Source organism: Schistocerca americana, chromosome 2 (genome assembly GCF_021461395.2).
Source record: "Schistocerca americana isolate TAMUIC-IGC-003095 chromosome 2, iqSchAmer2.1, whole genome shotgun sequence".
Taxonomy (NCBI): domain Eukaryota; kingdom Metazoa; phylum Arthropoda; class Insecta; order Orthoptera; family Acrididae; genus Schistocerca; species Schistocerca americana.
The window spans coordinates 83,592,220-83,616,163 of record NC_060120.1 but is presented as its reverse complement, the minus strand read 5'-3'; the positions used below and the strand labels follow the sequence as shown (position 1 = coordinate 83,616,163).

The 23,944-nt window shown below is 43.5% G+C and overlaps 1 protein-coding gene across 1 annotated transcript in view; it reads right to left on the bottom strand.

The window, feature by feature from the left end:
• LOC124593797 (chaoptin-like) overlaps window positions 1-23,482 on the bottom strand; it is a 161,715-nt gene extending 138,233 nt beyond the window's left edge. The window contains exon 1 of the mRNA XM_047132145.1: window positions 23,260-23,482. Within this exon, the coding sequence (XP_046988101.1) occupies window positions 23,260-23,482 (223 nt within the window). The remainder of the gene's footprint in view (window positions 1-23,259) is intronic.
• Window positions 23,483-23,944: the final 462 nt, after the last annotated feature.

Genomic DNA, 23,944 nt, shown 5'->3' with positions numbered 1-23,944 from the left:
CACATTTGCATTCACGCACCCACACCGCAACATATGAGCCTCTGACCAGGGGAAATATAAGTGTTAATGACTTGCTCTTGCCACATGTACTTGGAGGTACTACCCAACTTAAAGATAGGTGGTTTTTAATACACTACTGGCCATTAAAATTGCTACACCAAGAACAAATGCTTATGATAAGTGGGTATTCAATGGACAAATATATTATACTAGAACTGACATGTGATTAGATTTTCATGCAATTTGGGTGCATAGATCCTGATAAATCAATACCGAGAACAAACACCTCTGGCCGTAATAACGGCCTTGATACGCCTGGGCATGGAGTCAAACAAAGCTTGGATGGCGCGTACAGCTACAGCTGCCCATGCAGCTTCAACACGGTACCACAGTTCATCAAGAGTAGTGACTGGCGTATTGTGACGAGCCAGTTGCACGGGCACCATTGACCAGACGTTTTCAATTGGTGAGAGTTCTGGAGAATGTGCTGGCCAGGGCAGCAGTCGAACATTTTCTGTATCCAGAAAGGCCCTTACAGGACCTGCAACATGCGGTCGTGCATCATCCTGCTGAAATGTAGGGTTTCGCAGGGATCTAATGAAGGGTAGAGCCACGGGCTGTAACATATCTGAAATGTAATGTCGACTGTTCACAATACCGTCAATGTGAACAAGAGGTGACCGAGACGTGTAACCAATGGCACATCATACCATCACGCCGGGTGATACGCCAGTATGAGGATGACGAATACACGCGTCCAAAGTGCCTTCACCGCAGTGTCGCCAAACACGGATGCGACCATCAAGATACTGTAAACAGAACCTGGATTCATCCGAAAAAATGACGTTTCGCCATTCGTGCACCCAGGTTCGTCGTTGAGTACACCATCGCAGGCGCTCCTCTCTGTGATGCAGCGTCAAGGGTAATCGCAGCCATGGTCTCCGAGCTGATAGCCCATGCTGCTGCAAACGTCGTCGAACTGTTCGTGCAGATCGTTGTTGTCTTGCAAACGTCCTCATCTATTGACTCAGCGATCGAGACGTGGCTGCACGATCCGTTACATCCATGCGGATAAGATGCCTGGCATCTAGACTGCTAGTGCTACGAGACCGTCGGGATCCAGCATGGTGTTCCTTATTATCCTCCTGAACCCACCGATTCCATATTCTGCTGACAGTCATTGGATCTCGGCCTACGCGAGCAGCAATGTCACGATACGATAAACTGCAATCACGATCGGCTTCAATCCGACCTTTATCAAAGTCGCAAACGTGATGGTACGCATTTCTCCTCCTTACATGAGGCATGACAACAACGTTTCACCAGGCAACGCCAGTCAACTGCTGCTTGTGTATGAAAAATCGGTTGGAAGCTTTCCTCATGTCAGCACGTTGTAGGCGTCGCCAACCTTGTGTGAATGCTCTGAAAAGCTAATCATTTGCATATCACAGCGTCTTCTTCCAGCCGGCCGCTGTGGCCGAGCGGTTCTAGGCGCTTCAGTCTGGAACCGCGCGACCGCTACGGTCGCAGTTTCGAATCCTGCCTCGGGCATGGATGTGTGTGATGTCCTTAGTTTAGTTAGGTTTAACTAGTTCTAAGTTGTAGGGGCTGATGGCCTCAGGTGTTAAGTCCTATTGGGCTCAGAATCATTTTTGAGCCATCTTCTTCCTGTCGGTTAAATTTCGCGTCTGTAGCACGTCATCTTCGTGGTGTAGCAATGTTAATGGCAGTAGTGCAGCTATACGTATTAGCGAGCAAGTGATGTAAGAGATTGTTAAAGCGTTTTCACTACACCGTCCTCGGTCAGCAATAGAAATATCTGAATCTATTCCCGTTACATCCTGCATTTACGAGTGTTGCGGTCACATCTTATTAATCTGCAGAAGTTTTTAAAGTCCTGCTACTGAAGTGCACTTGGAATGAAGAGCCACTTTTGTGCAGGGGTGGGATGCGGCGGTGAGTAGCGGAAGTGTGCAGGCCGACGACAGCTCAGATAAAGAACAAGTTCAAATGGCCCTGAGCACTATGGGACTTAACATCTGTGGTCATCAGTCCCCTAGAACTTAGAACTACTTAAACCTAACTAACCTAAGGACATCACACACATCCATGCCCGAGGCAGGATTCGAACCTGCGACCGTAGCTGTCCCGCGGTTCCGGACCGAGCGCCTAGTACCGCTAGACCACCGCGGCCGGCACATCACAAGTCAAATATTTTATTGAAACTCGTCAGACTGCACTTGTAGCGCTACTTTACAGCGCGGCGTTCACGGTCCCTCTCGACACATTCTGAGGATGGCATATGGTCAGCGGCAACGACAGCTAATGCCCAATGGCCATGGATATCTACACACAGGAATGGTGTCACCAGGAGCTCGCCCAGCGGCACTCTCCATGGCTGCCCCCGGACGGTGGTTGTGACGTCAGAGTACTTGTAGCTGATGCCAGCCAGACTCCAGTGTCGAACTCCACCTATGAGAGTGGCGGCGTGTGGTACCAGGGCGCCCATACCAGCACAGGAGGCTGAGTGTCTACACTGTCCCGATCCCAATCTTCTGTCCTCCATGTCAGGAGACTGGCTGCTACTGGAGCGAGCCTCGAGGTCGCCCGCCAGAGGAGAGGCCCCAAGTACAGGAAGGCTAGAGAATGGTGCAGTGGTAGAGGCTGGAACATTTCGCAGGTGTCCCATATTTCTCTGAGGCCTAGTACAGCCCTCTCGTGTAGTGGCGCCTGGCGGAGGGCTGATACCTTTGCTGAACCTGCGGCTAGCGGCCAACTTGCTGCGCCGACATGCTGCCTCCTGTCACTTTGAAACAAAACCCGTGGCCCACCGATGCAGAAACAGCTTGGCTCGTCCAGTGAGAGCCTCGTCTTATCAGTGCCCTGACGAGATTGCGGAACTTGGCCTAATCAGGCTTGCGAAGCATAACAGCTCTATTGGTGCAGCCGGCATGTCGACGCCTTAGCGCCCGTAGCTGCCTATGGTTGCTTCAGTTGGTGCTGTTGGCTTCTGCAGTAACGTCGAAAAAACAGTGGAGGTACTACAGTACACTTGCAATGTAACAGACAAAATACGAGGTGTTTTTAAATGGAATTGAAGTACTTTATGCGAAGGAATGTCGCTGAGTCTTGATTTCTGGTAATTTCATCTCTTTGGTGACATTAGAAACTTTCTTGATGCTGCTGTCTTAAACAAGTATTTTATGAACCAGTATTTCTGTAACATCCCAGTATAAGGTATTAGTTTAAGGGAGGCAATGTTATTCTGATACATTTTCCGTCAGTCGAAAAGATCCTCCACATAAACTAAAAATATATTCCACAAGAGAGAAGTAATGTATATATAGCGAAAGTCGATATACTGAGGCTTAATAGCGTTTCCGTTATGACAGTTATTATCATAGGCTTGGAGCTATCCTAAGTTATTTTGCACAGCAGTAGGCTGTATGCCAATAGCGGATTTCATCCTCTCCCTATCTCTTACAATCGTCAAGAACACAAACACTACACATCAGTCATCAAACCCACGAGCACAAATTACTTCACTCGAAACACCATACAAGAAAGTCGGCCGGCCAGAGTGGCCGTGCGGTTCTAGGCGCTACAGTCTGGAACCGAGCGACCGCTACGGTCGCAGGTTCGAATCCTGCCTCGGGCATGGATGTTTGTGATGTCCTTAGGTTAGTTAGGTTTAACTAGTTCAAAGTTCTAGGGGACTGATGACCTCAGAAGTTAAGTCCCATAGTGCTCAGAGCCATTTGAACCATTTTTTTTTTTTTTAAGTCGCCATAATCGAGTCAACTGAAAGGATTGTATCAGGGCATTTCCAAGGCGCTCAGATGTTGTAGCCCTGTTATGCTATGGTAGTCGGTCCAGGCAGTTGCTGGGCTTCAAAATGGTTCAAATGGCTCTGAGCACTATGAGACTTAACTGCTGTGGTCATCAGTCCCCTAGAACTTAGAACTACTTAAACCTAACTAACCTAAAGACATCACACACATCCATGCCCGAGGGAGGATTCGTAGCTGCGACCGTAGCGGTCGCGCGGTTCCATACTGAAGCGCCTAGAACCACTCGGCCACTCCGGCCGGCAGTTACTGAGGGTCTGGGAATGGGTTCGACCTGAAGAGGACTGGATTTTCCGTAATCCTTCTAATCCGTTGGTTTTAGAAGCGAAGAAATTTACCCAACACGCCCATTGTAGAAATGGTGCTTAATATCCTGCCAGGGGGAGACACTTTACAGCAGGAGCAGGTCAACGTCCAACGACAGTGCCTGCTTTTTCCAACCATTTTCTGACTCTCCGAAAGGTCTAAATAAATTATTTTTGGTTTTCAGCAGCGTCAGGTGGTTAAAGTCCCACGAGCTTTCGACCGAGCTCTCCACGGCCATTGCCAAGCGGTAAATGACTGCCTTCCGTCAGTGGCCTCACCGTTACATAGTAGTCACACTGCTGGCTGTAACCCCATAGGTATTCACCTTTACAAATATGGTAATGTTTTCTACCCATGTCCGTCGAACCCTCTACAACTTCGCCATGGCTGGGTCACAGGGTGTACTGAGGTGCAAAGATTATTCTTTAAACTATTTTCTGGAGCTATAGCAAGCGGCTGAGATGGCAACTCGTGATGCCTCTGGGGCAAAGTTTATAACGTAGTTATCATTTAGAAGGTCTCAAAGGAGTGTTCCTCCGTAATCAGAAGAGTTTCATTTCATGGGACAAAGTATTGTAAGGTGCGTTCCCTTCCACAGGCGTCGCCTGACACTTAGTTATTTTCCTGCTGTTCTCTGTGAATGTTGTGGTGTAATGAGTGTGGACTTCTTTGGTGAGTCAACAGTTTTGGGGGAAAGGTGGAGCCAGTAGCTAGCAGTACTTTACGGGCTTAGTGAAGGAGACATACTTGCTAGTCTTAATTGTGGTCAATAAATTACACTGTTTGTTTTGTGTGCAAAACCGAGAATAATTTTTTTAATCATTCTTTGCTCTGTTGACATTGAACTATGTCCCTTTCGGGTTACTAGAGTAATCATCAACAGAAACTTTGCTAATAGAGAGTTGAAGGTGATTCATTAACTCTTAGCTGTGGTGAATCTTTATAGTCCAGTATTCAGATTTAGCAGTCTTAGCTGAAAGTAGTTACGTAGCGACAGGGCTTTTAACTATTGGCCGTGGCGATGAGAGAAGGTCAGTGCGAGGCTAGCGAGCATTATTTAGCCTGACTGGATTGTGTGGCACAGTAGACAATTAATCCGGATGCGCCGGAAGCCTTTCTCATGAAATCCGTGGAGCAGTGCGTCGCGTTATTTGAGGAAAGTATCAGTATACAAGACGCACGTGTTTCTGATCGTCTAAACATAGGCACTTTACTACTTTATTTTGCGCTACTTTATTTCATGGTGCACGTTTCATAAATATTTGTAGCCTTATCAGCGTTCCTGGATTCTTGTTCCGTAGTCTTCCTTTCGTTATTCATATAATATATCCACCTTCAACTCTCCTGTCCGTATAATAGCATGAGAGGTAATGTCGTTGTACTCGAAAATGGGCTGAAGGTTCGTGAACGCTACCAATTTGTTCAGTTTTCTCTCTGATTCATTCTGTCACTAGACAATGATTGTTTTGTGAACTGTAAAAATTAACGGGTGAAGTGATAAAGTTTCGTATTTACCTGGTAATTCTACCACCAGACAAAAAAGATGTAAAGTGGATACTGCCGTTGACGCCAAATGCACGGCAACGCTTGGTTGAAATCAGTATGAGAGCGATAAATTTTACCATTAAATCGCTAGACATTTTTATACATTAATTTTAGCTATTTCAAACTTCGAGGTAACAATACACTAGGTTTCACAGATTTTCTCTGTTGCAATGTTAGTAAAGTTAGACAGAAATTTTGTAAGTTGACAAAAAACACTCGTCATGCATTTCTAACTGTCAGAAGCAATTTTTTCTTGTACAGCCACTCGATAATACCTAAGAAGATTAGAACTTAACTGGAATCCATAGAATACGCGCTATATACTGGATCTCACTCTTTCCATGTAGCCGGCCGGAGTGGCCAAAAGGTTCTAGGCGCTACAGTCTGGAACCGTGCGACCGTTACAGTCGCAGGTTCGAATCCTGCCTCGGGCATGGATGTTTGTGATGTCCTTAGGTTAGTTAGGTTTAACTAGTTCAAAGTTCTAGGGGACTGATGACCTCAGAAGTTAAGTCCCATAGTGCTCAGAGCCATTTGAACCATTTTTTTTTTTTAAGTCGCCATAATCGAGTCAACTGAAAGGATTGTATCAGGGCATTTCCAAGGCGCTCAGATGTTGTAGCCCTGTTATGCTATGGTAGTCGGTCCAGGCAGTTGCTGGGCTTCAAAATGGTTCAAATGGCTCTGAGCACTATGAGACTTAACTGCTGTGGTCATCAGTCCCCTAGAACTTAGAACTACTTAAACCTAACTAACCTAAAGACATCACACACATCCATGCCCGAGGGAGGATTCGTAGCTGCGACCGTAGCGGTCGCGCGGTTCCATACTGAAGCGCCTAGAACCACTCGGCCACTCCGGCCGGCAGTTACTGAGGGTCTGGGAATGGGTTCGACCTGAAGAGGACTGGATTTTCCGTAATCCTTCTAATCCGTTGGTTTTAGAAGCGAAGAAATTTACCCAACACGCCCATTGTAGAAATGGTGCTTAATATCCTGCCAGGGGGAGACACTTTACAGCAGGAGCAGGTCAACGTCCAACGACAGTGCCTGCTTTTTCCAACCATTTTCTGACTCTCCGAAAGGTCTAAATAAATTATTTTTGGTTTTCAGCAGCGTCAGGTGGTTAAAGTCCCACGAGCTTTCGACCGAGCTCTCCACGGCCATTGCCAAGCGGTAAATGACTGCCTTCCGTCAGTGGCCTCACCGTTACATAGTAGTCACACTGCTGGCTGTAACCCCATAGGTATTCACCTTTACAAATATGGTAATGTTTTCTACCCATGTCCGTCGAACCCTCTACAACTTCGCCATGGCTGGGTCACAGGGTGTACTGAGGTGCAAAGATTATTCTTTAAACTATTTTCTGGAGCTATAGCAAGCGGCTGAGATGGCAACTCGTGATGCCTCTGGGGCAAAGTTTATAACGTAGTTATCATTTAGAAGGTCTCAAAGGAGTGTTCCTCCGTAATCAAAAGAGTTTCATTTCATGGGACAAAGTATTGTAAGGTGCGTTCCCTTCCACAGGCGTCGCCTGACACTTAGTTATTTTCCTGCTGTTCTCTGTGAATGTTGTGGTGTAATGAGTGTGGACTTCTTTGGTGAGTCAACAGTTTTGGGGGAAAGGTGGAGCCAGTAGCTAGCAGTACTTTACGGGCTTAGTGAGGGAGACATACTTGCTAGTCTTAATTGTGGTCAATAAATTACACTGTTTGTTTTGTGTGCAAAACCGAGAATAATTTTTTAAATCATTCTTTGCTCTGTTGACATTGAACTATGTCCCTTTCGGGTTACTAGAGTAATCATCAACAGAAACTTTGCTAATAGAGAGTTGAAGGTGATTCATTAACTCTTAGCTGTGGTGAATCTTTATAGTCCAGTATTCAGATTTAGCAGTCTTAGCTGAAAGTAGTTACGTAGCGACAGGGCTTTTAACTATTGGCCGTGGCGATGAGAGAAGGTCAGTGCGAGGCTAGCGAGCATTATTTAGCCTGACTGGATTGTGTGGCACAGTAGACAATTAATCCGGATGCGCCGGAAGCGTTTCTCATGAAATCCGTGGAGCAGTGCGTCGCGTCATTTGAGGAAAGTATCAGTATACAAGACGCACGTGTTTCTGATCGTCTAAACATAGGCACTTTACTACTTTATTTTGCGCTACTTTATTTCATGGTGCACGTTTCATAAATATTTGTAGCCTTATCAGCGTTCCTGGATTCTTGTTCCGTAGTCTTCCTTTCGTTATTCATATAATATATCCACCTTCAACTCTCCTGTCCGTATAATAGCATGAGAGGTAATGTCGTTGTACTCGAAAATGGGCTGAAGGTTCGTGAACGCTACCAATTTGTTCAGTTTTCTCTCTGATTCATTCTGTCACTAGACAATGATTGTTTTGTGAACTGTAAAAATTAACGGGTGAAGTGATAAAGTTTCGTATTTACCTGGTAATTCTACCACCAGACAAAAAAGATGTAAAGTGGATACTGCCGTTGACGCCAAATGCACGGCAACGCTTGGTTGAAATCAGTATGAGAGCGATAAATTTTACCATTAAATCGCTAGACATTTTTATACATTAATTTTAGCTATTTCAAACTTCGAGGTAACAATACACTAGGTTTCACAGATTTTCTCTGTTGCAATGTTAGTAAAGTTAGACAGAAATTTTGTAAGTTGACAAAAAACACTCGTCATGCATTTCTAACTGTCAGAAGCAATTTTTTCTTGTACAGCCACTCGATAATACCTAAGAAGATTAGAACTTAACTGGAATCCATAGAATACGCGCTATATACTGGATCTCACTCTTTCCATGTAGCCGGCCGGAGTGGCCAAAAGGTTCTAGGCGCTACAGTCTGGAACCGTGCGAACGCTACAGTCTGGAACCGTGCGACCGTTACAGTCGCAGGTTCGAATCCTGCCTCGGATGGATGTGTGTGATGTCCTTAGGTTGGTTAGGTTTAAGTGGTTCTAAGTTCTAGGGGACTGATGACCTCAGAAGTTAAGTCCCATAGTGCTCAGAGCCATTTGAACCATTTTCTTTCCATGTAACATTTTTAATGATATTAAGCCAAATATCCTACATGCTGGATTACAAGAAGGAAAGTTTCTTGTGAAATAACTACACCACTCTGTTCAAAGATTTATTTTATTACTCTGCAACAACTTTCGAACTTACCGGTCGTTTTCTAACAAAACTCTTAAAATGTTAAATATTATTGTGGTTAATTCCACATGTCCATAATTTTGGAAAGAAATCTACTACTTCTTATCGCTGTATGAAGTGCTAGGCCAAGGATATAGCGTAACACCATTAAGTCTGGAACTTCGGTTAGATCGAAACTACAGTAGTAGCAGAGTAGTAGAAGAATAACTTTCAGCAGCTTGGTGTGGTTATTTTAGAAGAAATTGTCTTCTGTGCGAGGAATGTTGCATATTTTTATGAATATATCACAGAAAAGGAACACTGTAATTAGTTCATGTGGTATGTTTATGTTAACAACAGCGATTCGTTTTTGTACTGTTGAAGTGGGAAACGCAGCACTGGCAAGCGGAACCATTTATCTCTCTGCTATAACTTTGAAATACCTCATTTATAAATGATAACTTTCCCGGACCGTGTCATTTAAACCAGTTGAATATGGAACAGGTAAATTCAATTAATGCCAGTGAGATTAAACTCTTTATAATTATTTCTACTATTAATTTATGAAATACGGTTGTATGAACTAAAGGATGACAAATATGATTACCTCCGTTTGCATCGAAGGCGAAATTGAAATGATGTCGTCAGTTGTTGGATAAATTCTTAAAGGAAATAAGACACGAAAAACTATTTATCACGAAGAGCAAGGGGGGTAGTAGGATTGGGGTGGCGGGCAGGATTCTATGAACGGCGTATCTTTATTTTAACTCGTATCACCATTGCTTGTGGCAAATCACGCTTTGCTGATCATGGGTAACGAACGTCACACCTCGATGCAATGAAATCGTACCTTAGAGGTACTTCAAGCAGTATTACAATGGGAGCTGTGTGTTCTTTTGTTCCAGGTGTAATTATTGACCCATATTCTAATCCAGCAAACAATGTCACCGTGCACATTCTATCACTATCTTATCATGCATCTCTGGATCCATGCTCACACAAACCATTCGCTGTTTTAATGCTGTTCTTTCCCGTATTTCAGACATCTAGGCCTGACACGTACTCTGTACGTCGTGATCTTTAACAACTACTAAAACTTAAAGATAACATTCTAAAATGCTGCTGGCTTCCTCCGTGTTCAACTCGTGTGTAAAAGGCTCGCACGTTTCATTAACTCTGAAAAAGAGGTGCAACATTTGGTTTTTCTACTGGTGCTAACTGTTAGCTTTCCTTTCTCGTCACATCCCTGGGGCATCTAAACCACTCCCAAGTTCCTTGTCGAATGCCATCTAACCTCGTTCTTGATATGAATATGGCACCATTAAACTCTATGCTCTCTAGTGTGACTGAACAACACGTCTAAGCATAATATGTATCCGTGGGAAATTATATTCAGTAATAGCACAGTCATGGAAAGCATGCATTTTCACTAATTTATTTGTACGAAGTCCTTATATCTATTTCCTGCAATTAATCACCTCCTGAGACTCTACATTAATTTTAATTCAAGCTCCCATATTCCTCATGAGCCATAAAAGTAGTATCATACATTTGCTCTCTCCATCGTCCCTTGTATATTAAAGGAACATTGGGACGTAGTAGAACATACATGTACAGGGTGGAGCAAATCAAAGTATCCCGGAGAACAGAATCTGAGGGTACAAAGAAACACAGCAGAGCAAACGAAGCACAATACTAATCTGATTATAGCAGGTGTTGAAAGTGACCATCTTTCATCTCTTGGTACTTTTGAGCCGTGGTCAGCAAGTTGCTGAAGGCGGATCGAAACTGAACTGCTTGAATTGCTGTAATTTCATCCGAAATGCTGTACTCCAGTTCTTCAAGATTATGAGTGTTGTTGCGATACACGTTGGGCTTGAGGTCTCGCATACTGACAAAACAGGTGACCTGGGTGGTCAGCTAGGGCAGCGACGGGGATGACCTCTGCTAATAGCTCTGTCAGGCGTAAACACTGTGTAAATGTGCTCCATGATTCGGCGGGCAGTATGGACAGTTACTCCATCCGACTGGAAGGAAGTGTATGCGCATCGCGGAATTTGACTACGTGCGTAGATTCACGTCCAGTTGTATCCACTCATCCAGACCTCTTTTATTTGCCTCGCCGTGTAGATTTATATTGAAATGGAGTAGTAATGAAGATCATTATCCTGACGGACGCCTGCAATATTGATAGAAATGTTGGAGTCTTTTACACAAATATGTGCACAAAGTTTTATTCTAACAGACGACTAGTTTTGAACAACATGCATGAGAAATAAAATATTAATTTGGAGGTCAGCAAAAGTGAGCAGTACTTATTTCCTCAATAACTTAGCTCTTTGCACACTCACACAGGTTAAAAGTGGTATCATATTAACTATCTTCCAAAACTCTATTAAGTTGAATAAACTACACTATCAGACGCAGGAGGTACTTCATATCAAACTACCCCTGTCTGGAACCTCACAGGATGGCGTTACTGGAGCGGCATGTTCTTGGCATGTCGCTTCTCCAGCCGTCACTATCTTGCTTAAAATCCTACTGGCTACCTCTGCTTCATGTACTTCTTTATATCTCTACACAAAGCAGAATGGCCTCCTTTCTGTACCTACCACCAAGGGAAAACTCTTGCCAGTATAGATGATTGAAGATCTCTCCTCCGAATAAGTTAGACATCTACATCACAATCCGCAAGCGACCTAATGGTGTGTGGTGGAGGGTACTTCTTGTACCACTAACTGAACCCTCCAACCATGTGCGCTCGCGATAGCTCGTGAGAATAATGATTGTCGCTAACCCTCTGTGTTGACTCTAATTTCTCGAATTTTCTCATTACGCAAGACGTATGTGGGGGGGAAAGTACTATCTTGGCCGACTCTTCCCGTAAAGTGCTCCCTCGAAATTTCAATAGTAAATCTCTCCGTGAGGTACAGCGCCTCTTTTATAAGATCTGCCAGTGGAGTTTGTTGAGGATCTCCGTAACGCTCTCGCACCGGCTAAACGATACCGCGACGAAACGCGCTGCTCTTCGTCGGATCTTCTCTATCTCTTCTACCTGGTAGAGATCCAAGACAGATGAACAATAAGAATCGGTAGAACAAGCGCCTTTTACGGCACTTAGTTCGTGGATGAGTTATATTTCTTTATGATTTTTCCTAGGAGTCCGAGACGGGAATCTGCTTTTCCCATTATTTGTTTTGTGGAGCTTTTCCACTTAAGGTCGCTCTGGATAGTTACTCTTACATATTTTAAGGTAGATACTGTTTCCAGCGGTTTGTCATCAATAGTGTAGCTGTCCAGTAGTGGATTCTTTTGCTACATATCCGCAATATGTTACATTTATTTACGTTTAGTGCAAACTGTCAGGGCCTGCACCATTCATTAATTCTCTGGAAGTCATCCTACAAATCGTTACTATCTTCTAACGTTCTCACTTTCTTAGAGACAGCTGCATCATTTGCGAACAGCCTTAAATAGCATCGGACGCTTTCTACTAGATCATGTATATGCATACTAAACAATAACGGTCCTATCACACTTCCTTGGGGTACTCCGAAAGTTATGTCTGTATCTGTCGATTTTTTCCGTTAAGAGCGACGTGTTGAGTTCTATCTTCAAGGAAATCTTGAATCGTAAAAAAATCTGCTCCGATACTCGGTAAGCTCGTACTTTTTTTATTAAACGGTAGTTCTGCACGATGTTAAATGCCTTCTTGAAGTCAAGGAACAGGCCACCAACCTGAGCACCGTTGTCTATAGTGCAGTCGATCTCATGGAGGAACATAGCGCGCTGAGTTTTGCAGGATCTCTGCTTGCGAAATCCGTGTTCATTTTAATAGAGGCTATTTCCATGATCAACAGTCAGATACGAAGCTCCACTATAATCGGTCTGCGTTGATAATGAGGTACTCTTATTGTATCCCATTATTAATCTGAATTCACTTTCGTCTGAGGGAAAAGAAGAAAAGTATGACCCATAACTATGGACAGCTCGTATTTGGTAAATGTAATCCAAATATGTAAATTTCTACGCCAGTTGCTGCCCTCTTTTGCATTGATAAGTGCCACCTGGGAAAATATTTCCAGTGAAAGAAGTCGCTTGAGCATTATCGAGTTCGCCGGACGGGGTGGCCGAGCGGTTCTAAATGCTACAGTCTGGAACTGCGCGACCGCTACGGTCGCAGGTTCGAATCCTGCTGCGGGCATGGATGTGTTTGATGTCCTTAGGTTAGTTAGGTTTAAGTAGTTCTAGATTCTAGGGGACTGATGACCTCAGAAGTTAAGTGCTATAGTGCTCTGAGCCATTTGAACCATTATCGAGTTGGGGAATGCAGATCTGAAGAGAGGATTTGTTGCAAACCACTGGAATACGATTACCTAGTTTCTAATGTAAAGCAGTTGTTTTTCTCACAACAGCAAATAATTTTTAGCTTTTCAGCTACACAGAAGGAATTATTTATACACTCTTATTCATTTACTCGTGCACTCTTGTTCACTTTCCTTACGTTGTCAATTCTGCGCCATTTCACAGTTTGCAAGTATCACTATTCGTGTATGAACTCGAGTACATTTGAAAACGCATGCGATCTGGAATTTCACCTGCGCTTAATGAAGAACACTCGCAGTAGATAGGAGAGCCACTTCCAGTTAAGACAAAATAAAATTTTGGCCCAGACTTCTACATGTACACCTTCATCAGCATGGCAGAGGATACATTTTAATGGAGGATGTATGAAGCATTGGTCCCGTATAAGACACTTACGGAGCGTAGAACGAATACTGTCCTTAGGGCTCTGTGAGGATTGTTATTTGCCTAATTATATGTGTACGAAACAGATACGTAGAAGGGCGCAAATTATTCGAAGCTTTTACCCGAAAACGACGGTTCTTTGATATCTGTTATGAAATTCTTTCGAGATCTGCTGCACACTCCTTCGAATTTTTTCCAGCCAAGAGTTTTTTTTTAATTCAATCTTTATTTTAAAGTCACGTGTCAATCAAACACGCCAGTGACCATTACGAAGCTTTGTAGAAATTCGATGATCCCTGCTAGTCCAAACTAGGCATTATTGAAGTATGGTTTTCAAAAGTATTCTGTGTACAATCGCTTGCAGATAATTTGCCGCTGCACAGTGTCATAACAGTGGATACCCGGTAAGAGCGCTGCCCATGAAAATCAAGGTTTCGGGTTCGCATGGCCGCTCCGCACCCAGTTTTACCCTCCCAGTAGCTATCGAAACAGCGAGCTCTCCGCTGCAGAGCGAAAAGCCTCATTAGATTCCGCTAATGATTCGTAATGTACCTTGTGCTTTATCTTCAGCTGAGCCTACATGATTGTTCTACTGCATTTCGCAACATATTGCTGCTTGTTCTACTGCATTTCGCAACATATTGCTGCTTCCAAATACGTATATGTAATAACTGACTCTAGTTGTGACTCACTGATCATGCGGCCAAATGATAAAAGATGGTTACACTTTGTGAAGATCGTAACTTTACATTTCTTCACATCTAGATGTAGTTGCCAGTCTTTGCAGCAAGTAAACATTTTCTCGACTTCTGACGGGAAGTTATCGAAATTGTTAGCGGATGTAACTTCCTTTTATGGAATTTCAAAATCTGGTAATAATATGGGTCTGCAATTGACACTACGGGCTAAAATATAAATATTTAAGACTAACAGAAACGATCGTATTAGTCTCCTGTGGGGCCTTTCAGATATTACTTCAGAGTATGTAGATGACTGTGCAGCCGAATATATTGCTTCGCCCTGTCAGTCAGAAGTTTCTCGTTCCAGTCAAAAAACTGGCTAGATACCACACAGAAATAGTTATTCTTCAGATGATACTTATGCGGTAACGAATACAAAGTTTCTACACGTCTATAAACACCAGATCTACCAGGTTTCCTGTTAATCACGGAACTGTGGTTATAATGTGTAAAGACTGCGAGTTGATTTTCATACGATCGAAGTTTTGAGAACCAACGATGAATTCCATAGAAGATAGTAACTTGTTCCACGTAGGTTATAATGTTTGCTAGGAGTCTGCTACAAATATTTACGTGAGATACGGGACATACTTGCTGTGGACCACAACTTGACCCATAGCGAATACTCGCATATTGAGAATGAACGATAATTCTTCGTACACTCTGCCATACGTAAATGGCGTTTTTACATCAAGAGGACTTTTTACAATATACTCAAATCTGGCCTCTTATAATGGGCTCTGAAAGTAAGGAAATGCATTGTGCAAATTGTAATTAAATTCCTAACAAGGTAATACATCCATGGCAGATCAAAAACATTCGTCAGACCTATTCTCGAATACTGGACCTCAGTCTCCGAATGTCATAAAGTGAATCGATAGTGAAGTTAGATAATATTCTAAGAAAGGTTGCATGTTACACTACTGGCCATTAAAATTGCTGCATCACGAAGATGACGTGCCACAGATGCGAAATTTAACCGACAGGAAGAAGATGCTGTGATATGCAAATGATTAGTTTTTCTGAGCATTCGCACAAGGTTGGCGCCGGTGGCGACACCTACAACGTGTTGACATGAGGAAAGTTTCCAACCGATTTCTCATACACAAACAGCAGTTGACCGGCGTTGTCTGGTGAAACGTTGTTGAGATGCCTCGTGTAAGGAGGAGAAATGCGTACCATCACGTTTCGACTTTGATAAAGGTCTGATTGTAGCCTATTGTGATTGAGGTTTATGGTATCGCGACATTGCTGCTCGCATTGGTCGAGACCCAATGACTTAGCAGGATATGGAATCGGTGGGTTCAGGGCGGTAATATGGAACGCCGTGCTGGATCCCAACGGTCTCGTATCACTAGGAGTCGAGATGCCAGGCATCTTATCCGCATGGCTGTAACGGATCATGCAGCCACGTCTCGATCCCTGAGTCAACAGATGGGGGTGTTTGCAAGACAACAACCATGTGCACGAACAGTTCGACGACGTTTGCAGCAGCATGGACTACCAGCTCGAAGAGCATTGCTGCGGTTACCCTTGACGCTGCATCACAGACAAGAGCGTCTGCGATGGTCTACTCAACGACGAAACCTGAGTGCCCCAATGGCTAAACGTCATTTTTTCGGATGAATCCAGGTTCTGTTTACAGCATCATTATGGGTGCTTCCGTGTTTGGCGACATCGCGGTGAACGCACATTGGTAGCGTGTATTCGTCATCGCCATACTGGCGGCGTGATGGTATGGGGTGCCATTGGTTAGACGTCTCGGTCACCTCTTGTTCGCATTGACGGCACTTTGAACAGTGGACGTTACATTTCAGATGTGTTACGACCCGTGGGTCTACCCTTCATTCGATCCCTGCGAAACCCTACATTTCAGCAGGATAATGCACTACCGCATGTTGTAGGTCCTGTACGGGCATTTCTGGGTACAGAAAATGTTCGACTGCTGCCCTGACCAGCACATTCTGCAGAACTCTCACCAATTGAAAACGTCTGGTCAATGGCGGCCGAGCAACTGGCTCGTCACCATACGCCACTCACTACTCTTGATGAACTGTGGTATCGTGTTGAAGGTGTATGGGCAGCTGTATCTGTTCACGTCATCCAAGCTCTGTTGGACTCAATGCCCAGGCGTATCAAGGCCGTTATTGCGGCCAGAGGTGGTTGTTCTGGGTACTGATTCCTCAGGCTCTATGCACCCAAATTGCGTGAAAATGTAATCATATGTCAGTTCCAGTATAATATATTCGTCCAATGAATACCCGTTTATCATTTGCATTTCTTCTTGGTGTAGAAATTTTAATGACCAGTAGCGTATGTCTCAGGTTGGTCTGGTCGTTGAGGAATTGTCGCGGACGTACTTATTGAACTCTAGGGGCATATGCTTGAATACCGGTTTACTGATGACAGTCACAAAGAACTCGTTTCAAGAAGAGCTAAGCAAATATTTTACGATATGTCCTCGATAGTGAAACTACTAACATTTGATCTTACATGAGGTTAACAAGAGTGGTATTCCGCGCATCCTGTGTGAATGAAATATGAAGAAGAATGGTGATAATGATAGAGGTACTCGACGTAAACGTGTGGTCTATACATGTAGATTTAGTTTTAAAGTAATATTGTTGATACCCAAAATACAAATAAACTACTTCCTCAAATGTTCCTTCAAGGGTGCATAAATCTACTCACGATCTGTTTGTTAACTGCCACCAGGCCGGAATGGAGTGGCATGCATTCAGAGGAGAAGACTGTTAAATGAAAAAGCGTTGGTATTGAGGTACTGCCTGAACACAGTGCATCACATGTTGTATGAAAAATCTTTTATCCCCAGCGTCATCGTTCTGGAATTCCTCTTTTGATGATGCCATACAAATCCATATGGCTGTCAATCTTATCAACAGGTACGCGTCGTATCAGCTAAGCATTGTCTTGAATCCAGCACAGACCTCCATTAAACGGAAACGGGAGGAACAAGAACCTTCGATTTCTGACGCTACGGAGCAAAACGTAGGGAGTTAATTCAGCTTTTAACCAAAGCAACGTCTGGCAGTATATCATTGCCCACTGTGCACACGCGCAAGGCTTGTCTTCAGCTTTTAACAGGCAGTGCTATCAGCGCTACTTTGACCTGCTGAGACTGCCTCCCCGTGCATGACAATTCCTTTTCCTTATCCCAAGAAATTTCGACACCGTTGCCCGAGTATCACTAGGTGCTTCCTCCAGCAGTTTAACACAGCAACAACCATCATCTAAAGATCTCGAAGAGTTGTGTCAAAGAAATGTTGTCGGACTTGAATAATATTACAATGAAATGAATACCTTTAGCTGCGTACAGGCATTCATATAAGTCAACGGGGACAGTTGAAAATGTATGCCCCGACCGGGACTCAAACCCGGAATCTCCTGCATAATGACAGACGCCACCGACGACACAGAGGATTGTGCGACTGCAGGGATTTATCTCTGGCACGCCTCCCGTGAGACCCGCATTCGCAACGTATTGTCCCGCACTATATTCGTAGTGCCCCTGCCCATCATTCCTTACTCGCTGCTTTACCGCCGACTCCTGTAAGAGTTCGGGCACTGTTTGTGCATCCGCACGGAAGAAGATGGTAAAATGGCCGGTGGGCATTAAGATGGCAACTGTTCTTTTGGACATATCTGAAAGAACAGATACCATCTTCATATGTATATTGAACAATATTATCTGGCGACAATCCCCGGGATATGAATTTGCAACAGGTCGTAAGGGTAATACCCCTTATGTCTTATTTGAAATGATATTCGCAGGTATTTAATCTGAGAAGGCACAATATGCTGGAATTTCGCACTATTCCTCAAAAGATTGAAATTGTTTCACTTTTGAGACGACTGTTGTAATAGGCTTGAGGTTGTCTTCATTTTTATTGTATTGTTCCCCGGGGTGATACATTTGGATTGTTGTACTGTATGCACAAATTACGGAGTGTTCTGCGTCCCAGTGCGGTTTATTGTTAAAGTTCCGACAGCGTACGTCCCTGGAAGAGCCAACCAAGATCTTGGTTCCCACCTGCGTGTCTCTCGCGAAGAGGCCATGAAAATAAAATCAGATATTCGAACCCACGCCTTGGCTGACCAGCAGTTTTTCTTCCAGCGAACCATTCGTAACTGGAACAAGAAAAGGGAGAAATGGCACTTTTACACAAACTTCCCTCAGCCACACGCTGTTAGGTGGCTTGCAACCATTCGATGCAGATGTAGATTTCTGATACAGACAGTGAAACCATCCTAGAATGAACTTCCAGCGAAGCTAAACGAGCACCAACAAGTATGAAACTACTGAAGCACAGTACTCTGAGAGTGATTGCACACACTTAAAAAGTTGCAAGAACAGTCGAATCGTCTCTGACAACATGACGTGCTCCTATACAATAACGAGCAATCACATTTTGGCAACAGCTGTAAAGTATTACTATCTTTACGACGTTTCTCATAGAGCCAAATACGTGGTCTCGAATTTCTAGCTGCTTCTCTCACACAAATAATGATAAAAAGTCATAAATTCAGAGTCACCACCAGCCCAAGCCCTTCCTAACCATTTAGAAATAAACGGAGGTGGAAAATTATTAATTTAATTACTTTAATCATTCAATTACAAGTATGAAAATTTCTGTAAGTAGCCAGATAAATAGCACTCCATTTCGTGCATGAAGTAACTTGATTAACTCAGGATTGGAGATCGGAGTAAGTGGGTAAGATCAACACCACTGAATTTATCTTTCACGTAGATTATTTATTGTATCTAAGTATTTGGTTGCACATGCTAACTACACATAAATGGTGCCTGACTAGAAACATTTAAGTAAGAACTACGTGAGAATGCAACAGACAACAATTTAACTACAGCAAGAAGAAACACAGAAAAAGGGGGTGGGAGACAGTGATACTATCATCTCTTTGCGTTCATACCATAAAAATATCTCAGTGAGATTCGCATTACAATTCTACGCATGCACTATTCTGGACAGAGGTTTAACCAGTGCACGAGGGTGCGCGATAATTATTCAACATACTAACTGCGTATGCTGCTTGAAAAAGGCCGAGCTAGAGCACGTGGTGCATTCCGAATCGAATTGTTGTGCTGCTTTGCAGGAAGCGCACGAAAGAACAGATATTCTTGCAGAAATTATAGCTCATTAAACAAGCAAACTGTTAAAATAAAACCTATAGCTGTGCCGTGGTGGACCAGAAGGATCATTGATTACCAAGCACGTGGCACAAAATCGACACACAAAGCCAAAAGCCACTTTCACAAAATATAAGATTAAAAATCATTAAAAATCATACTCGCTTCGAAACAGTATTACACTCACGCACGGTTGAAGTGATCCAAAGCAGCTTTTCCTAATCAGACTTACCGTTTGAAATTCTACTTCATCGTTGTTCAAAATGAACAAAGTAACTTCCACGCTTTTAACTCACACACCCAAAAATCGCCTATTTAAAGCAATATAATTATGATATGTCACAGCTGCAAAATACTAACGCGAATTCTTTACAGAGGAATGGAAAAACTGGTAGAAGCAGACCTCGGGGAAGATCACTTTGGATTCCGTAGGAATATTGGAACACGTGAGGCAATACTGACCTTACGACTTATCTTAGAAGAAACATTAAGGAAAGGCAAACCTACGTTTCTAGCATTTGTAGACTTAGAGAAAGATTTTGACAATGTTGACTGGAATACTCTCTTTCAAATTATAAAGGTGGCAGGGGTAAAATACAGGGAGCGAAAGGCTATTTACAATTTGTACGGAAAGCAAATGGCAGTTGTAAGAGTCGAGGGGCATGAAAGGGAAGCAGTGGTTGGGAAGAGAGTGAGACAAGGTTGTAGCCTCTCCCCGATGTTATTCAATCTGTATATTGAGCAAGCAGTCAAGGAAACAAAAGAAAAATTCGGAATAGGTATTAATATCCATGAAGAAGAAATAAAAACTTTGAGGTTCGGCGATGACATTGTAATTATATCAGAGACAGCAAAGGACTTGGTAGAGCAGTTGAACATAATGGACAGTGTCTTGAAAGGAGGATATAAGATGAACATCAAAAAAAGCAAAATGAGGATAATGGAATGTAGTCGAGTTAACTTGGGTGATGCTGAGGGAATTAGATTAGGGAATGAGACACTTAAAGTAGTAAAGGAGTTTTGATATTTGGGGAGCTAAATAACTGATGATGGTCGAAGTAGGGAGGATATACATTGTAGACAGGCAATGGCAAGGAAAGCGTTTCTGAAGAAGAGAAATTTGTTAACATCGAGTATAGATTTAAGTGTCAGGAAGCCGTTTCTGAAAGTATTTGTATGGATTGTAGCCATGTATGTAAGTGAAACATGGACGATAAATAGTTTGGACAGGAAGAGAATAGAAGCTTTCGAAATGTGGTGCTACAGAAGAATTCTGAAGATTAGATGGGTAGATCACATAACTAATGATGAAGTATTGAATAGAATTGGGGAGAAGAGGAGTTTGTGGCACAACCTGACAAAAAGAAGGGACGTGTTAGTAGGACATGTTCTGAGGCACCAAGGGATCACAAATTTAGCATTGGAGGGCAGCGTGGAGGGTAAAAATCGTAGAGGGAGACCAAGAGATGAAAACACTAAGCAGATTCAGAAGGATATGGGTTGCAGTAAGTACTGGGAGATGAAGAAGCTTGCACAGGATAGGGTAGCATGGAGAGCTGCATCAAACCAGTCTCAGTACTGAAGACCACAACAACAACAACAATTATGACACATTAGGAAAAATAACTCGTTCCACATGCTTCAGTTAAGCTGAGGTTCGTAAGTATCTCAATAGTTAAACATAACGGAGCCCTAACTCAACCTGCTTGCTATCACCTGAAACCCACCTTAAGAGCAACGATCCGTACTCACCAAGCGTTCACCGAAGAGTGCGCCTTTCTCTTTCGAGGCTACCTAGTTCCCCGTGCAGCGGAAGCTACCAGAGGGGTAGCCCTCCGTCACCAACCGCACACACAAAAACAGCCTTCGACTAAAATGGGTAAACCTCTCTCTTCAGGTACTGGAAACCGAAGTTGCTCTCCTTCGAAGGAGAATCAAACAAAATAAAACCGAGACCCCACATTAAAACACACGTATAATATTTAATAGGCCTTATTTCAGTGCTCAGTCTTTCTGGAAGAGTTCACGAATTGAGTTAAAATAAGGTATGTTGTTGTTGTTGTGGTCTTCAGTCCTGAGACTGGTTTGATGCAGCTCTCCATGCTACTCTATCCTGTGCAAGCTTTTTCATCTCCCAGTACCTACTGCAACCTACATCCTTCTGAATCTGCTTAGTGTATTCATCTCTTGGTCTCCCTCTACGATTTTTACCCTCCACGCTGCCCTCCAATACTAAATTGGTGATCCCTTGATGCCTCAGAACATGTCCTACCAACCGATCCCTTCTTCTGGTCAACTTGTGCCACAAACTTCTCTTCTCCCCAATCCTATTCAATACTTCCTCATTAGTTCTGTGATCTACCCATCTAATCTTCTGCATTCTTCTGTAGCACCGCATTTCGAAAGCTTCTATTCTCTTCTTGTCCAAACTATTTATCGTCCATGTTTCACTTCCATACATGGCTACACTCCATACAAATACTTTCAGAAATGACTTCCTGACACTTAAATCAATACTGGATGTTAACAAATTTCTCTTCTTCAGAAACGCTTTCCTTGCCATTGCCAGCCTACATTTTATATCCTCTCTACTTCGACCATCATCAGTTATTTTGCTCCCCAAATAGCAAAACTCCTTTACTACTTTAAGTGCCTCATTTCCTAATCTAATTCCCTCAGCATCACCCGACTTAATTAGACTACATTCCATTATCCTTGTTTTGCTTTTGTTGATGTTCATCTTATATCCTCCTTTCAAGACACTGTCCATTCCATTCAACTGCTCTTCCAAGTCCTTTGCTGTCTCTGACAGAATTACAATGTCATCGGTGAACCTCAAAGTTTTTATTTCTTCTCCATGAATTTTAATACCTACTCCGAATTTTTCTTTTGTATCCTTTACTGCTTGCTCAATATACAGATCGAACAACATCGGGGAGAGGCTACAACCCTGTCTTACACCCTTCCCAACCACTGCTTCCCTTTCATGTCCCGCGACTCTTATAACTGCTATCTGGTTTCTGTACAAATTGTAAATAGCCGTTCGCTCCCTGTATTTTACCCCTGCCACCTTTATAATTTGAAAGAGAGTATTCCAGTCAACATTGTCAAAAGCTTGCTCTAAGTCTACAAATGCTAGAAACGTAGGTTTGCCTTTTCTTAATATTTCTTCTAAGATAAGTTGTAAGGTCAGTATTGCCTCACGTGTTCCAGTGTTTCTACGGAATCCAAACTGATCTTCCCCGAGGTTGGCTTCTACTAGTTTTTCCATTCGTCTCTAAAGAATTCGTGTTAGTATTTTGCAGCTGTGACTTATTAAGCTGATAGTTCGGTAATTTTCACATCTGTCAACACCTGCTTTCTTTGGGATTGGAATTATTATATTCTTCTTGAAGTCTGAGGGTATTTCGAATGTTTCATACATCATGCTCACCAGATGGTAAAGTGAATAAGTTGTACCGAATTCGACAAGCGTCTTATGAAACGATTTCACAGAGACGTTTCACAGCACACGTCAGTGGTCGCTTGGCGGCCGTCAGTGGTTCTAGACCGACCTTTCTATATCGTTCCGGGCAATAAGGAAGAAGCGAACGAAGATTCAGGCCGACGCCTTCAGTATAGTACTATACAGATGGAACAAACGTTTATTGAACCATGGTGACCTTTTTGAAAATTAGAGCCAGTATAGTTCTTTATTTATTTTTTAACCAACTTAGTATTCGCTTAAGACGTGAAGTAAAGTAAGGCGGCAACTCACGTGGCAGACGCGAGAAGGGCACCCCGAGGCAGGTGACGTCACGCAGCGGGCGGGCGGCGTCGGCGGGCAGGGTGGTGATCCGCGCGCCCGGGCCGCCGGCCGCGCCTCCGCCGCCGTCCTTGCACGAGCACATCGTGTTGAAGCCGCACGGCGCCACCTGCTCCGCACCCGACGGCACCAGGGTTGCCAACAGCAGCGACCACCGCAGCCATGGCGGCCACATCTGCGAGCAGCGTATTCCGACTACATTACTCTATACAAGTTCTCTTGATCGTTTACTCACCTTGCATTTACTCGTTTTTGACTTTATATTGGCTAATAACGCTATCCCAGAATTAGTTATGGACCACGTTTGTTGTATGAAGATGAGAGAGAAATTGGTCGCTAATGTCAACAGCTATACGTTGCGTAGGCAATCTTCATTGGGACTGTGGTTACTGCCCAGAACTGTGGCGGTTGTGGGGCCTAAGTGACCAATAGCTTGTGCCTGTGGCGCTGCTAGGAATTCCTGTCTCCGCTGCTTGAGATAGTCCATATGTCTGTTCCCGAGGATGGAATTCAGGCATTGACAGAGTCCCGGATATAAGGGTGGAAAGTGAAAAGGGGTCGTGTTATGTTGACCACACTACTTTATGTGTCCGTCTTACAGGTATGAGCAGCCCATAGTGGCCGACACCACAAGCCG